A 17,467-nucleotide genomic window follows, 5' to 3' on the forward strand; every position below is an offset into this window, starting at 1 on the left:
TAGAAAGATAAAGAGTGTAACAAAAATTAATAGTTAGTACTTATAGTTAATTTCCTAAAATGTATTTCAATTTACTTTCGCGCTACCCCTTGCCTGTCAGACCATGAGGAGGGCGACCCACTCCCTCTTTATGTTGACGAACTCAGTCCTTAACGTGAAGCATGGCTGGGGAAGGCGAAAAGAAACCCGTACTGGAGATGGTGAGAATATTCTAAGATTGTTTTCCTCTTTATATTGTGAATGAACTCATGAAACTGCTGTTGCGAGGCTATGCTTGGAGGAATGTTAGGCTAAAAGCTCTAAGCATAGCAGTAACACCGCGTGGAAACTCCTCATGCGCGTGTATCTCCGTGAGTGTTAGCTAGCATTGACGTGTTTTGGTATTCGCTCGAAGGATCAGACTGAGTTGTAAACTTTACCAGATGTTGTTGTCTATGTGTAATATAACATACAAAGAGCGGAACTTTAAAGCGGTAGCTACACCTATGATGTGAGATTCCTTATATATCAGCAGGTTTGTAAATCCTCCACTTGGGGGCAGCATTGGAACTATACATCCCCGAGTTAGCTTAAAGCCTAATGTTTAATACGATACAATACGACAATGATTATTAAATGTACTGGCTCTGCGTGATAGCTAAGTCTTAAAATGACTGATAATTCGATCCATTGTTCTCCAGGGAGGTTGTTGGACTGTTTGATGCCATGACTTGCTTCAATAGGTATTCCTTTTATGTTGTAGGTCCAGGCTGACGGGGCTGATGAGGGCTGTGTAACATTTGTGCTGCATGATGAAGACCACACATTGGGCAACTCCCTCAGATATATGATCATGAAGAAGTCAGTTCTTTTTAAACACAGTTTTTTTGTTTTTATTTTGGAATTGTGGCCTCTTTGTGTTTATTAATGTATCTCCGCTTTCACCGTGGCCTGTTGATTGTTATTTGTAGTTTGATTCCCTACGACTAATAGAGATTTTTCTGACTTTTTATGCTAAACATTAAAATGGGTATTTTGATACTTCATTGTGTGCTTAGTTGGTCCTGCTTAGGATTAGGTGTAAATGCTCAATAACAGTACCTGTTTTCTTTGTACTGTGTTTCGTCAGCCCCGAGGTAGATTTCTGTGGCTACACCATTACCCATCCTTCAGAGACCAAGATCAATTTTCGCATCCAGACACGAGGTGAGAAATCCCCATCACGTCGTTGTTTTAGTCTTAGTCTTACACAGGTACTGTAGCTGTTGTTGCAAAGTAAACATGCTGATCGAAGCCTTGTGCAATCACTTTCTCCACTTAGCCACAACCCGAGTGCACGCACATCCACTGTCTCGCCCTTGTCTGCAGACAACTATAACCTCCTGAGTTGTTACAAAAAGAAAACATCTGTCAGCTGTTTCACACAAAGTGCCAACAGATAACAGCAATGTGTCACATGAAACGAAAGTGTATGACTGAGAAAACAACTTGTTTTTGTGTTGAACAAAACAAATATGCCTGGAGAGTCTTTCCTTATGGCTCCATCACGCCAAGACTGCTTTTATTAAAACCCCAGGGGAAAAAAATGAGTGTCAGATATTGATATTTTGTTGCCCACCATAAAGATGAGTGGCTCAGACGTGGCTCCTCCAATAAATGTGGGAGAACACATGAAAAATCAACCAAAGGTTTTTCATTAGGTTTTAGTATTATTATAAGTAGTGAAGCTCAACTTGATGGATGCTGAAACCTTGATAACTTATTAATAGTAAACCAATATATTTATTTACACTGAAAGAAACCTAGAAAGAATCTACGTTTTGCATCAGTGGAAAAAAATTGCACATTGTTTGTGTTGTATTTGTTTAGTCCGACGTTGTTGTGCAGCCACAATTTGAAACCACTCCTTACACGCTTGTCTCCAATGCTGAAATTATTGCGCGTCACAAAGGCGTTTTTGTTCATGTTTGAACTGGTGCTGGTTTCCTTTAGAGGTGTCTGCTGTTTGTTTCAGGGGGTGTTCCAGCCACAGAGCCGCTCCGTAAAGGACTGAATGAGCTCAACGATGTTTGTCAACATGTCCTCAACACCTTTCAGGTAATCCTGAATGTATCTCTGTCAGATGGTGCCAGGGCCACATACTGAACTGTTGACTAAATAGATCATTTGAGTACATAAGTTACTTTACATCATTAAAGGGCAGTTCACACTCCACATGTTGATGTATAAATCAAGAAGACCGTGACATACATTTTGTCACTTCTTAGATCCGTGAACCCTTTGACTGTAACTGCTTTGAATATAATATATCAAAATATATATAAATGTATATCAAAAACAGCAAACACCTGTGGTACCTGGCAAATTCACATAAAATGTACAGTTAAAACATTATTAAAATAAATACTATAAATAAAATGAAGAATTTTTAATTATAAATCTTTTTAAATACATAGACATATTTGTACCATAACGTCATTATTTTTTTAGCGAAACGTAACTTTTACTTGTGTTTATTGATTTGCCTCCTGATCAGCACTCAATGGCACAGATGAGCACTTACAAAACCTACAAAACCTAAGCTCCGTTGTGAAAAACAGGAATTGTTACAGTATCTGCACAAACACAACCTCTTCCCATATTTCAAATGTTGTACTTTAATGCTAAACACAGTGAGAACTGATATAGATATTGTAATAATTTAAAAAATAAAGACCTCCCTATTGCTCCGATAGCTTTACAAACCGCATTCCCTCAGTCAATCTTATGAGGCAGTGGGCTGGAACCACAAAGTGGTGGGGTGTTGGATGTTTGTTTGCTTTTCCTTCAGTCACCAGTTCAACTCATCCCAGACCAACTCAATTGGATTTAGATGCAGTGATTGTCGAGGCCTGACTGACCAGACAGAGTGCTCTTGCTTAAAGTGCAATGGGACTAAATGGAAATAATAAAGTGACTCATTTGGATGTCGACCTTCAGTTGTATTGGGATTTTGGGTAGACTTGAAAGACAGTAAAGGCAGCATCACTCCATGAAATCGGTTGCACGTTTACATGACAGAAAACTACTGGGGGAAATCCGGTTTCATCCTCATCCCTTACTCTGATTACAGAAACCATATTTCCCATTTCCGTGACACCGCTGCATTATCACGCCTCCTCCTCCATGCTTCACAATGGTAACCACACATGTCTAACAGAGACATGGCAGCTGAAGCCACAACTCCACAGATTTTCACTGATCTCACGTCCATTCCTTGTGTGTTTTTGCCTGACTGAAAGTAATGGTTTCTCTGCTGTAATTCAAGCATTAAGGCCGACCTCACAAAGTGTCCTGTGAACAGTGGATGTTGAAATAAGTCTGCTATTTGATCTGTGAGAAGAATTTTTGTGGGTTATGATCTGACTTGCTGTACATCGATTTTTTTTTTCTGAGGATAATTGTAATAAATATATCCTCTGCAGCAGAGGGAGCTAATCGTCTTCCTCTGTTGGATGGTCCAACATTAACTAGGCCTCATCTAGGCTTGCTGTGACCCAGATGTCCAGGGCCTATGTTTATAATAGGGTAGGTGTTATTTCAAAAGATTCACAGCGAGCAAACTAGTGCCAAATTCAAGAGCTCTAAAAACAAAGATTATTCAAGAAGCAGGTTTTGTTACATGTCACCCCCTGAAAGCTCTAACAAGGTGCCATCTAAATTTGCAGTAGCAAGAATAAGATACCACTTTAAACCTTGAGCGGAAGTTGTTTGTTACAGCGGCAAAATTTTTACAGACATTTTATACAACATGCTTTATGCATGAAAGGGAAACTCTGGAGAAATTCTGCACCTAATTTTCCAGATGCTGTCTGGATGAACAGGACGGAGGCCTGGTTCATCTGAGCGCTGATCTCTGTTTACTGTATTCATCACATAGAGAAAGTACAGTTGGACAGTTCTTGACATGTTCTTTTTATGTTTTTTTTTCAGGCGAGAGTTAATGAATTCAAAGAGAGACAGGAGGAGCCCATGGAGTGAGGAGCATCACATGTGGGGCTTTGGAGTGTTCCTGTAAATAAACTGCAAAACTAGTTATAATAATATTTCCCTTGTTATGTGTCAAAGTAGTTTGATCATGTCACCTTCAAACGATTGTACAGTATATTATGTGTGTTTTTGCATTTGTCATTCTAGGATTGTTGGAATGATTAACCAAACAAATGTAAAACATTAAACAGCAGATTTCCATGTTCATGTTGCTGGGATCTCATGAAAACATTTTGTAACACAGATCACTCCGTAGTATTTATTTTCATATCATATAACAGCGTTTGAAGGATGTCCAAACCTAAAGAGATGAGTCTCTCAAACACCAAATTGCTCTCATGTGTCCTTTGAAGCCACGTTTGACTATAGTGAAGGAAGAAGTGGAAGTCCTTACTTCCAGTGGAATGTGGTGCTAGGGATTTGTACAGTGCCAAGAAGGACACAGAGTGAAAAATGATAGCAGTGAAGTGTAAATAATCTGGTCAGAGTTACTTGAGGTTAATGGTGTCCGTCTGTCAGTCACATGGTCATGTATGGCTAACTCTCCGTGTACAGCATAACTAACTACGTGTAGCATGAGCAGCCCAAGTTCTGTGTTTGTCCAGACTGACAGCATTCACCTTTGGACACTTCATAGTTTATATAACATGTTTAGAAATGACTTGCTGATTCTGCCACAGCAAATCACTTAAAATCAAATCACAAATGATTTATATAGCTATTTTATATTATAGTTATTTATATCAGTTTCACTAATCACAGAATTGCCTGAAGGATCTTTACTGTGTAGAACAGTGACACCCTCTGTCCCTAAAACCTCAAATTGGATAATCAAAAAACATTTTAATGGAAGGGAGGGAAAAGCCTGAGGAAGAACAAAAGAGAGATGGTTTTCCAGGAAGCACAGATGTGCAGTGGATATCACATGTACAGAGCACAGACAGGCATAAATCACGAGTAATGTAAGTAAGAGCGCAGGACACGCTCCAGGTGATCAACAGAGACAGACAGAGCAGCTTGACCTCCCCATCATTTGCTGACCTTTCTCTCACGTGTGCCAATGACCCTTCAACCTGTGCTCAGTAGTGGTGTTAACACAGAGCAGATCATTTACAGTCACAATGTGCATAGTGAAGGATAACGAGGTGTGTCAATAATATACAGTGCTTGTTATTGTACATGCTGCTCATTATTCTCCTAATAAATAAACTATGACAAGTTGGATTTAAATGGGATTTTTAACTCTGGTTGTGCAAAAACCATAAATTGGTTCAGCAGAGTTGGGTTCATTGGTCACATGATTTTCTTCAGTTTTTGATTTGAAACCTTTGCTCCGACATTTAGTTTTTGCTGTTGCTCTACTGATTTAATAACTTTTTTTTGATAACTAATTCCCCTTTGATTTTTGAACTCACTAATGAAGAGACACTGCCTCAGCGATGACAGTCCTGAAGCTGCCAGTGATGAGTCCAAGTGACTCCAAACAGCTCTGGTAACAACACGCCACAGGCCGAGGAGGTCGCCGTCGAAGGGAAAGTCCCAACGCTCAGCGAGGGTGCAAAACAACATTGAGTGTGAGCACAAGCCCTAAAATATTGTTTGTTCAGAAAATCGTTTATTTACAGCAGCAGAGGGAAAGGGAGCCTCTTGGTAAACAGTCATTTGGAATGCAGCGCTGCGCTTGATGTGGTTCAGTTAAAAGCGTCACGTCTATTATGAAGCTCAGAATTTTGTACGAGGGAAGTTTCAACTCATACCAAGATTTATTTGCAGAGCGTGTTTGGTTGAGCAGTTTGACAGAACATTCCTCCAAATTGTCACTCAATTTTCCTTTGTTGTTCAAATATCCATAAATATTTATATTACAGTATTTACTTTTTGTTAAAAATGACAGTTATAGATTGAGTAGCATTTTAGGTTGTATATATCTACAGTTCATGAGTTCTTTATCAGTTTCTTTATCATCATCACCAGAAACTGGTGCTTCCTTCCTGAAGGTCAATAAAAACCTGAGGCCTCTCTAAGGTTTACTGCTCGTGGAGCTGGTGGCTGTTTGGACGTTGTGACTGGGTGAAACAACAAAGGCCCTTGAACGCTGCCTCAAGCTTTTATGAGCAGTCATCTCCATCGCGCTGCTTCGTGAAGCCTGACCCCGGAACCCGCTGCTCGGTTGTCTCCTCCGATCGCTCCCAACTAGGCAAAGATCTGGAGGCGCTAATTTGCAGCATCTGCCACGTGTTGTCCTTTAATGGCCTTTCACTGAAATCTGATGGAAACCAAATGTAACCTCAAATAAAACAACGAACAACAACACAAAACCAGAGACACGTTACTCACCCTCCGATGGACTGGTAAAAATAAAGACGACTGTCACGAAGTTCAAATGAACAGTCAAGTCAGGCTTTTGCAAATTTTTTTTTATATGGCTTTTATATGAAGCATATTATGTGTATGATATATTTACAGGACACTACAGTCCTACTGTACAAAAATAAACTCCTCGTTCTCTTCCACTGTGTACTGGTTAATGCTGTATCAAGCTAAATCTATGCCTCGTAATAGTAAATAGACCCAACAAATATTTGTTAAAGCATAATATAAACAAATGAGCACAGTGTAAATGCAAGGGTCAATATTCACATTTCATTTTATCTTCGGGCCTTAAATTACGGCTGAACATCTATGTATCTTCAAAGACAATTACTTTAGCTACAGTATGTAGCTGAAAGCACAGCGAAGACATCGGATTAGATAAGTGCTAGTGCTAATTTAAGCTAGTTTTAGTGTTAATGAAAGTTTTAACCTAAGGCCAGAGGATGAGCCAGGTTTAAAGGGGCATGCGTGTGTTTACGGCTTCATCGCAAAACAAATGATTTTACACCACACGGATCGATCGTGCTGATGTCGTCAGAAATGGCGTAAATGGACCTTTTTCTCTCTGTGCTCTGGCATCACAAGGTTTGTCACAAGCGTGAGTGCTGAGCGCTCGCAGCCACGTCCAGCTAACGCGTCCTGACTTCAAAGCTAGCAACATGTTGTTGTGTCGCATCATACGCTTCCTCAGCTCATGTCTGTCAACAAGTCATGCAGTTATTAATTATTTAGCTTCCCTGCATGTAACTACTACATACTGTAATTAGTGGTAATTATATGAACACATTTTTATGAATATCCAGATTGAAATAATGAATACTGAATGTAATAAATACTGAAGCTTTTAAATGAATATTTTGTTTCCAAACAAATTACTTAATAAGTAACATTTGGATTAATTTCCAGCCACAGGATCGTCTCAGTCACGTGACCAAATGACTATTAACAAGTGGCCACACCCAAGTTAGCAGCCTAAACAAGCTCTTGTTCTGTGATATTTCCTCCCATCGTCAAACACGAGGCTGGACTCTTCATCCAGTGGAAACCACCTACACCATCACAGTTTTGCGGCAATGCGCTGTGCGCGGCGTGACAGGAATCACCTGGTGTCTGCCAGCAGCTGCCCCTCACATGACTCAGCTACGCTCGGACTCTCCATGTGACTGTGGGACGCGCGGCGGGGCCCGTTTTACTCAGAGGGGCGGCTGATTGTCGTTGTGTGCGCATAATACATAGAGAGAACTCACAGAAGGCTGGAGTCTGCGTCTGTGAGGTTGTATAAGCTTATACACGTCGCCCTGAGGCTGGATATAACCTTAAGGCTGCAACGCTGCATCTAAATACTACTGTACATAGTGTAAATGCACAATGTGGCTTATATAAACATTTTCTATGAATGCATTTAGGATAAAATTCCACTGAGAGACTTTCATTTCTCTACACAAGCCTCAGCGTCGGAGTATGAACAGATGTGTGTAACCTTGATGCTGCAGTTAGTGTTACTGCCTGTACAGGTCCAAGTCCAGCCTTTTGTTTTACCATTTCATTCCGCTGAGAGTCCTGTAGAAGTCGCTTCAACCTTGCTCCATTCTTCTCAGCTCTCCGTGCAACTGGAGCTGGTGGGAATGTGGGTTTGGTACAACAGTGCGTGCGTTTATGAGGAGCTTGTGTATTTCTGAGTGGAGCTGGAGCGGGAGTTTGAGCGGTCGAGGCCGTTCCCGCGGTAGGAGCCCTTCCAGCGTATTGCTGAGCTCCGATCCTCCGCCGGGAACTTCCTGTGGCACCAGCAGCACAGGCAAGACTGCGAGACAACAAGCCACACGCACAGTGTTTGTCTGTGGCGCCATTTGTGATTGACCCTAGATTCAACAGCATGAAGGTGCTCTCTCTTACCTGGAAGCAGTTTTTAAACTTCTGGCTGACGAAGTACAGAGCAATGGGGTTGATGCAGGAGTTTAGGGAGGCCATGTTGATGCCGATGTAGTCCATCACTAACAGGAAGCTGACAGGGGAAGAGGCGAGGTTTACATTAAAGGCGAGGGGAAGTCCCCGGGTGGAGAACAATGCACGTGTCCAGCCGGCTGTATACTGTACGCGTACCTGAGCAGTTCGCAGCGGTTGGGGTCGTTTGGGTTATAGATTGTGTTCTTCAGAATGCGGCTGAGATGAAGCGGCAGCCAGCACAGAGCAAAGATCAACACCAGGCAGAACACCGTCTTGGCCACTTCCCGTCGCTGCAGCATCCGCACACAAAGACAGATGAGGAGCCGAACCTTACGCACGGCGGTTCACATCGTGACGGGGCGAGCGTACCTGCTTCATGTGGTCGTTGAGTGCTATGCGCATGCCCTTCCTGCGACTGAGCATTTCTAAGGACATGAGTGTGTAGAAGAATCCCGTGCAGGCCAGGGGGAGGCAGAAATAGAAGCCAAAGAGCCACCAGTCCTTCTTTTCCTTGTAGAACTGGACAACAGTAGCAGGTCAAAAGTAATCAGATTCAAGACGTTCCACAGCTGAAATATTTCTCACTGATAATGACATCTAAATTAAAACTAACACATTGAACAGTCATAGTGGCTCTATGCTTTATTGCCCCCGTGTCTTGTAAATCTTTAAGACTATTTCTGGTTCGAATAAACCTGAAATACAGTATCCACACATTTTTCTTCATTGTAGTTTAATGATGTGTTCATAACGAGAAAGGATTTGCATGCAGTGTGTATGCATGGCGTCACACTAATGACTTGTTGGAGGAGCTTGAAAAGGAAAACATATTACGTTATTGATGCTCGGGCCCTTTGCTTTGAAGTAAATCATTCTGTTAACATTTGTGCCTGGAAGGATTATCAGGTGCCGGCTAAACAAAGCCCACTTTTTTCCTAACGTGGCAACAGCACAGATCCTAATCAGTGTGAGAACGCATGCGTGTAACAGCATAATAAGACAAGAAGAAAGATACTTGAAAAGGCTCTTTAGGAATTAGGGATTCTGAAGTTCAAACTATTGAAATGTAAGTAGGAATGTATAATGTAATCTATTTGTAAAATAGCATCAGTTAGTTCATCACTTTGCTTAATACTGAAATAAACCAACAGAGTACATAAGAACGAAAGCAGATTCATGGTACCCAGAGGATGACTCCTGATCCCCCTACCTGCATAAAACGGTTGATCTGCTTTGGATGCAGCATACAGACGTGCAGCTTGCTTCCTCTGTACGGCATTTCCAATATGTCGAACGCCAGCGCCTCAGGAACCGCCAGGACGATGGCGGTCAGCCAGATCAGCGTCACCTCCACTGACTTCCAGAGGGGGATCCCCATGCCCTTCACCCTGCTCCACGACGTCACCGCGTGGTAGCTGCGCACACAGCACAAGTAGCAGCACACATGCGTTAGTGTTGTGCGGCGTTCGACTCGTGTGCGTAGCTCATAGGAGCACTGACCGGTCTATGCTGAGGGCGCACAGGCTCAGGACGGTGATTCCCACTGAAGCCTTCTGGACGAACGGCATGAGCTTGCAGACATACACGCCGAACGGCCAGTGCTCAGCTATTAGCTGCAGGTCAGAACAGAGGAGAGAAGTGGAGGAAGACACATTTCAGAAATGTCACCTGAGTAAACAGAGCCTGCTAAGGTTCATGCGCGGGTCTCTCCTTCTTCACATCTTTTATGGTTACTGCAGCAGCTAAAGTAACTAACAAAGCTACTCCTCAAAGTCCTCAAGGTCTTTCAACTATTCGACTTTCTGACTCTTGTCGTTGAAGTTAAAAAGCATATTTGATAGATTTGTTAAAATAGAGTTTACTTATCAATGTTTTTCACATACTATTTTACAGTATTATTACTCCAATCTTAATGCTTCTCTATTGCATAAATTACCTTCAGAGTGAAAGGCTCATATTTATCCAGATAAAATGCAACATTCCAACTTTAACTTTCCTTTTTTTATGCTTTAATTTTGGCAAACAGTTGACGCCACATTATGAGAAGCACATGTGGCACTTAACACCCCTCAGCCTGCTGGATGAGTTCACTTCACACACTTAAAGCAAATAAATAACACAACTCTAACGTCGCCTTAGACTCCAACACTTCGACGTGTTTGCATCTGATTTATGGAGATCCTCATTCAAATCATCCTTAAGCAGTCGGTAGTTTCGGCGAAACAATCTCCCCAGTCTGTGCCCAAGAGAGGGACGCGAACAAAACCACATGAAATGCGCTGAACACAAGAGACAACAGAGACAAACCGCAGCAATCAAGATGCACATAAACTACGCCAAACCACAGGACGTGCCAGGGAAGGCGCTGCGTACAGGTCTGCGCTGCGTACTGAGATTGGATTTAGATTAAAGATTCAATTATACGTCAGCCCTGTAAGAAATTAAACTCGCTTTGAGTAATTATTTGGCATTTTGTCAAGTGCAAAAAAATTTTACATGCAACAAACAGATGTACATGTACAGGTTGAGTATCATGGAGCTCTAGAAGAGAAGTGTGTTTACCTTATACACGTTGATAGGAATGGCGATGATTATATAAAGCAGGTCCCCGAGTGCCAGGCTGCCAATCAGGACGTTTGGCCCGTTCCTCATACACTTGTTCTTATATATGATCCTCAGCAGTGTTGAGTTGCCGATTATCCCAATCACAAAAATAAGGCAGGACACGATGGTGTTCACGTACTTGAAGGGGTGCGCGATCTCCGTGGCAATTTTGCACATGGGGGGGTGGGCGCCACGTGGCTGGCCGGGCTGCGACGGCGGGAACAGGGTGGAGACATTGGTCTCTGTGGCCTCCGAAGAGGCAGGTTGACCCTGGGAGTCGCGGGTGACCCTAGAGGCTCCGACCTCCGCGACTATCAGGAAACACAACAAGGCGCAGAGAGCCCTCATCCTTACAAGACGCTGGTTCACTCAGAGGGATAGGTCTCTGGCTAAAAGCACATACTGTACTTAAATGCACTCAAATTCAAATGGAAAGCCACACGCTGAGCCTGGCTCTGGGTCTGGCAGCGTAGGCCTGGGTCCAATCTTCTTTGTCCTGTGGAGAAAGATAAACCATTGTGTCACACACACACAAAATGATTTGCATGTGTTTGGCGAAATTGAAATATGGTCTAAACAAGCTGCATGCTGGGGTTCAAAAAGTCCAATATATCAAAAACGCTTGGATGAGCTGACGTGTATACACCCATTCACTAAAAGTACATATTAAATCCTACTGACTTCTGGACTGACATTCAGGGTCCCCAGATGATGAACTCTACTAACAAAGAGAGTCATTCACCTCTACAGTATGTGACACACGGACGACTGACCATAAACTTAAGTGTAGACATGAATGCTTAGATGTACATTATACGGGCAAACATGTCACATGCGTAGCATTTATGCTGCTAAGTCGAACTGTGCCTGAATGCATCCATTTAGAGCTTTAGGACACTCAGACTGATGTTTATTTATGATTGAGTTAATTTGATGACAACAGCAACATTTATTCAAGTAAGAGTTTCTATTGGAATAAATTAAAACAAAAAGCTTCTACGCAGCAAGAAAAACTGGTACTTCAACTTTGTCTTGCAGCTGTGACACAACATATTTATTTACTTCATCAACCCCTAATTAGGGTCTGGCAGCCAGTGTCACCCAATTTAGTTCCCCTGGGGTTCAAATGGCTGACTATATGACTATATGGCTGACTATATAGACATGTTTAACATCAAAGTAAACAACAGAGTCAGGGATACAACACTATATAAGTGTCGTTCTTATGCGACACCCACAAACAAGGGCTCAAATGAAAGCTCTAATCTAAAGGAATCTAAAGATATGCACAAAAGCATGCTAGCTATCACATGTGATGAGTTATGAGCCAAAGAATGACATATGCTAAGCTAATCACTAGCTAAATAAACAATGTACACATTCAAATATCATCACACAAAGTCCAGTACTGGTGAACTGATCCCATTCTCTGTTATTTCTACCTCCTGGGAGGTTAATCCCTCACTCTGTTACTCTCTAGCCCTCTCACAGAGCTGCTCTGAAGTGATTTACAGGGGGGGCATTTATTGACATTTCGTATTGCACCAGGGCCATAAAAAGTGATCATCCGTTCTTCTAACTTATAACAAGTTCAGTCAGTTGTTGCTAGGAGGAGATATGGCTGTACAGACCCCCCCCCCCCCCTCAGTGGCCTGTACAGCAGCAGATTTGGACATGGTGGACATGAATTAACACTTTCTTATATGTTTAGATTGGTATAGATTGATCACTTTTATTGCTGTTTTAGGTGGATAGTAGTGGAAAAACATTCACACTAGGAAACTCCTAAGCTCATTTTCCTGTTTATTAAATTTTATTAAAATCATAAAATTAAATAAATAGAAAATAAAATTAAATAAAATTATAACTTTGTACTTGACTGTATTGAAGCCAACCCTTTCCTGATGTTCACCAATTGTGCTATTATTTCATGGGGGTTAGAAGTCTCTTTGGCTTCTGTTTTAGTGAGATATTCATTCTAAAAGTGCATTTCTTTTTAGATATAACTTAAACATTACACAAACATTTACTTTTCTATTATTCATAAACATCGTATCAGTAACAGTAACACTAGGTTTATACCTCATATCTCATCTCATACTGTAAGTGTCCCCTACAGTATAACTCTAGTTGCAGTCAAATAAACCTTGCAGAGATAAATTCATTTGAATGTAGTTATGCCATTTTTCAGAAACCCCTCAGAAAACAACCTTGGGATCTAAAAGATCTAAAATTTGTTAGAATTATTCCATTAATTATCATGGAAGCAGTAACACGCCTGTCCACACAGCTTTGTATATTGTTTAATAAAAAGGAAAATGAAGGAAAATAGAGTGACCACAAGCTCCAGGGAGCTTTTCTCTCAATGTATGTACATTTGTATCTGATGTACAACTTAGAAAACAGCACCTTTAGTTTGAATCCAAACAATGATTACACAGATAACCAGCATGAAAACCAGAGTTGGGGCTGAAAAACAAGCAATAGACAAGCTGACAGGAGATGGAAGATCAACCAGAGCCAACACACAAACAATACACAAGTAACAGATATCCAACGTGTGGGGTTGTAAAAAGATCAACTGTTAGTGACATCGGCATCAGCCTCCAGAGTAGCAGTGAAGATGAATCTCCTGGGACAAAACTCATTCATTTTTATAGATGATGGTGGCAGTGGCAACATGAGCTCAGCTATGGACAGGCTCCTTAATATATTAAAGACCTATTGACCCCATACTCCTCAAACCGTGCTCTCCGTTCCTCAAATCAGTCCCTCTTGATGGTCCCCAAAACCTGTCTAAAGACTCGGGGGACCTGTTTCAGGCTGTGGCCCCTGTCACTGCGCATGACGGAATCTGTTGATGGTTTTAAGAAGCAGCTAAAGACAATTACTTATACAGGCTTTTAGTTAACTTTCTTGCTGTATTATTACAGTAGTTTTTGTGTGTTTTGTTTTCTTGTTTTATTATTTTTTGTGTCTGTGGTATCACTATTTTTTCCTATATTATTGCACCTTGTAAAGCACTTTTATCCGTGAAACGTGCTATATAAATTAAGTTCACTTACTTACTTACCTACTAGATACAAACCAGCTGCAACACAATAAGCCAAACCATAAAGGAGTTCACCAGGTTTTAGACCAAAGGCCAAGTTATACTCCAGACATAAACCCATGGAGCATTTTACCTGAGCAAACTGAAGGGTGCAACCTGCTAAGAAATAACTGAAAGAGGCAAAAGAAGAGTGGCAACTAAATATTGAGTCTCAATCACGTGCATCCCTATAATGCCCCAGGGCATGTCCTGGGATAAATGGGCTGATTGACCAAGGAGGCAACATGGGCAGAGATGCTATTAGTGCTCTCACACACACACACACAGACACACACACACACACACACACACACACACACACACACACACACACACACACACACACACACAGTCGTGTTTGTCATCAACGTGGGGACTTCCCATTGACATAATGCCTTCCCTAGCCCCTTACCCTAACCCTACCCATTACAAATAAAGGCAGACGACTAATCTTTGCTCTAATCTCAACCACAAGTCAATTCTAACCTCAGCCCTAATATCACATCTTGACCACACACACACACACACACACACACACACACACACACACACACACACACACACACACACACACACACAACTGCCATGCACAGCTGCATTTGGCTCTGAAACACAGGGGTCCATTCTGTTCACACACACACACACACACACACACACAAAGACACAGCATCACATGACAAACTCAGACATATCACAAGAAATCAGTTTTGAAAAGTTGGCCTTCGTCCACACACAGATGAACTGAGTAATGTCTTTGTGTTGTTCAAGGCCATATCAGAGCAGAATTTAATTGGGTTGATCCTCTTTATCTAATATCTTTTCACTTGGCGACTGTCACTGACCCTTAGTTCTGCTGGATCTGCTTCTTAAAAAAGGAGGAAAGAAAAAAAATAGACGAGTAAAAAAGTATGAGAATAAGTCTTCAGTGACTCGTCACAGAATGTGTTTGTGTGTGAGAAGACAGAACAGGAAGCGGAGCCCGGCCAAAACTGACAATAAACAAGGCAAAGATTGACATTTTGATCTACTGTAGCCTTTAGAGGAAAAAAATCAGGAAAAGGCTCAAGGCAAAATGTGAGGAGGAAGAGCTGAGGTACAATGAGGGAGTCATGGGAGCAAAGCTGAAGGTACAGAGACAGGGAACACGGGAGATACAGGAAGAAGGAGCTTCACACCAGTCAGCCGTCAGTTTCAGTGCATTTGCTAAATAGTTTTTTTAGATGATGTTTTATGCAAATTTTAATAAAACTAGAACCAAAGAAGACCAATTATTAAAATAATAACACACATGTAACTTTCCCACATCTGACCTTAATTCATTGCTCCATCATTCCCCAAAGTGAGATTACATTGTTTTAAAAGAAAAAGCAAAACAGAGCAAGGTCAAACTTGGTGGTTTAATTGAAACGGTGTCAGCGAGGAGTTTGTTTTTGAAACCAGATGTCGCTGCACACTCATAACATCTATACATTCACTATGTCATCATTACGCTGTTTCCACGAGAAGGTAAACAACTTAACATGAGAAATACCAGCAGAGGTCCCGCTCCACTGCACCCCAGCACACAGACGTGACAGTTAATAGCCTCGTTTTACATGCGTTACGTCGTGTGAAATACCGTTTTCCTGCCAGCACCCCGCAGCTACGTGGACTGCGCCGTGGAAAGATCCAAATAAGAGAGAGAGAGGAAGCCAGTGACCCGAAAAATGTGTCAGCCTTTAGATTTAAACATATTATTGTGAGGACAGAACTATGAATTGTGAACAGCTACAAGTTGTAACAGAAAAACGATGCAAAGTGCCATCGATCACCATCCAAATGCAACGACCCGCACAACAATACGGAGCTCTTTTCTGCGTGATCACATGGCAACGGAGTTATCAGGCCCGCACATATACAGCCATTTAAGTTTATTACAAGTGAACGCGCTCTCCAAATGAATAAGACCAACAAAACTTATTTAGTCAAGACAAGACAAAGTGTCTGTGCGCGCGTGAACTCACCGCGCCGCGCGTCGCGCCGCGATCCAGTATGTGCGCAACAGTTCCGCGAATCGGTGTGAAGCTGTTTCGGGTTGGGTTCCAGCAGTAAACACCACAGTCGCGTCCCCCCGAGTCCAGCTGCGCTACACGCTCCGACTGAGCCGTGACCCGCAGCCGGGCGAGCCGTGCTTTTATACGCAGGAGCCGGGAGGCTGCACAAACAGCCAATCGCGTCCCAGACACGAGCATCCTTCACCGTGAGGGCGCAGCTTAGAGGACGCGGACCGTGCGTTCACGCTGAACAACGTGAAGCGTTTCCAGCGCTTTGACGGTAACTAGGTGCGTGTGTTGGCGACTTACACATTGTGCAGTTCTTCAACTTCAAATAGATTTCAAATCGTTTTTTTCCTTAGTGGCGTAGACACAGTGGGACAGATTTTGAGATATTGTTAACACAAAGTGAGTTTACATTCTGGCACACCTGTTATTTGTTGTAAATTGAAATGTTGATGTGGTTAAGTCGTTTATTATTTCTTATTGTTCAAAACATTTCTGTTGAGGATTTTCAACAAAGTTTGATCAAAATCATTTTTCTTTGCTCACTTCACTTGTCACCACACACACACACACACACACACACACACACACACACACACACACACACACACACACACACACACACACACAGCCCTCACACCATCGCCGCTGAACAAAGGCGCTTTCTGTGGCGCGAGGCCGTTTAATGGCACCCATCCCCTGCTCTATTTTGGGAGGCAGCTATTCTCGGGGCATCATTATTGTCATTAGCACAGACTCATATTGTCAAACCATTAACAGACAGCATAACTATTATACACATTCTCACAAGCGCCTCTTCTGTCAGACGTCACACTGCACCTGTGCCTCCTTTACTCACACTCGTGCACTGGTGCTGCTCTCGTCGTGCTCATTTCCCAGCGATGGCTTTTCTTGAGGTCTGGGCTCCGGTTGGAGAACGTCTCTAGGGAATGAGAGCCTCTCACCCCTCGGAGTGAGGACGTGCTGCAGACCCTGTGCTCTGAGGAGACTTGGCAGAAGCCTCTTCCTCATTTTTCATCCTCCTTCACAGGGCTCACTTTGAACTTTCTTGCATTCTGATAAAGTGTACTGTAGAAAGGATGTTTTTTTTTTTGCGCATTAACCTGATCAAAGGCTGAAAACAGAGCAGAGAGAGGGAGAGACGGTCCGGTGAACCTATGAACTGAGCTAATTGCCAGGGAACAAAACAGGACTGGCTCTTCAGGCTGATGTCCAGGAAGGAAGCTGACAAACACATGTATGATGGGATGTTTCTTTCTATAGCACATGGCTCATGAGGCTTATAAAGACTCTCTGTCTCTCTGATTCCAGACAGCTCAATATTGTTCTAATCATTCTGGGAAACACCAAAATATTGTATATTAGAATTTTCTATAACTTCATTTAT

The 17,467-nt window shown here is 42.2% G+C and overlaps 2 protein-coding genes across 2 annotated transcripts; one reads left to right on the forward strand and one right to left on the reverse strand.

Moving 5' to 3' along the window:
- The first annotated feature begins 59 nt into the window (after positions 1-59).
- On the forward strand, positions 60-4,213 carry polr1d (RNA polymerase I and III subunit D). The gene is made up of 5 exons (XM_029165365.3): positions 60-200; positions 743-840; positions 1,109-1,185; positions 1,994-2,076; positions 3,952-4,213. The coding sequence occupies exons 1-5, from the start codon at positions 162-164 to the stop codon at positions 3,997-3,999; spliced, it is 345 nt and encodes a 114-aa protein (XP_029021198.1). The 5' UTR covers positions 60-161; the 3' UTR covers positions 4,000-4,213.
- On the reverse strand, positions 2,946-16,247 carry LOC114864499 (endothelin receptor type B-like). The gene is made up of 8 exons (XM_029165363.3): positions 16,024-16,247; positions 10,888-11,425; positions 9,826-9,938; positions 9,536-9,740; positions 8,695-8,844; positions 8,482-8,615; positions 8,275-8,383; positions 2,946-8,182 (listed from the first exon to the last, which is right to left on the reverse strand). Exons 2-8 carry the CDS (start codon positions 11,275-11,277, stop codon positions 8,036-8,038), a joined length of 1,248 nt encoding a protein of 415 aa, XP_029021196.1. The 5' UTR covers positions 11,278-11,425; positions 16,024-16,247; the 3' UTR covers positions 2,946-8,035.
- Positions 16,248-17,467: the final 1,220 nt, after the last annotated feature.

Source organism: Betta splendens, chromosome 10, assembly GCF_900634795.4.
Source record: "Betta splendens chromosome 10, fBetSpl5.4, whole genome shotgun sequence".
NCBI classification, from domain to species: Eukaryota; Metazoa; Chordata; class Actinopteri; order Anabantiformes; family Osphronemidae; genus Betta; species Betta splendens.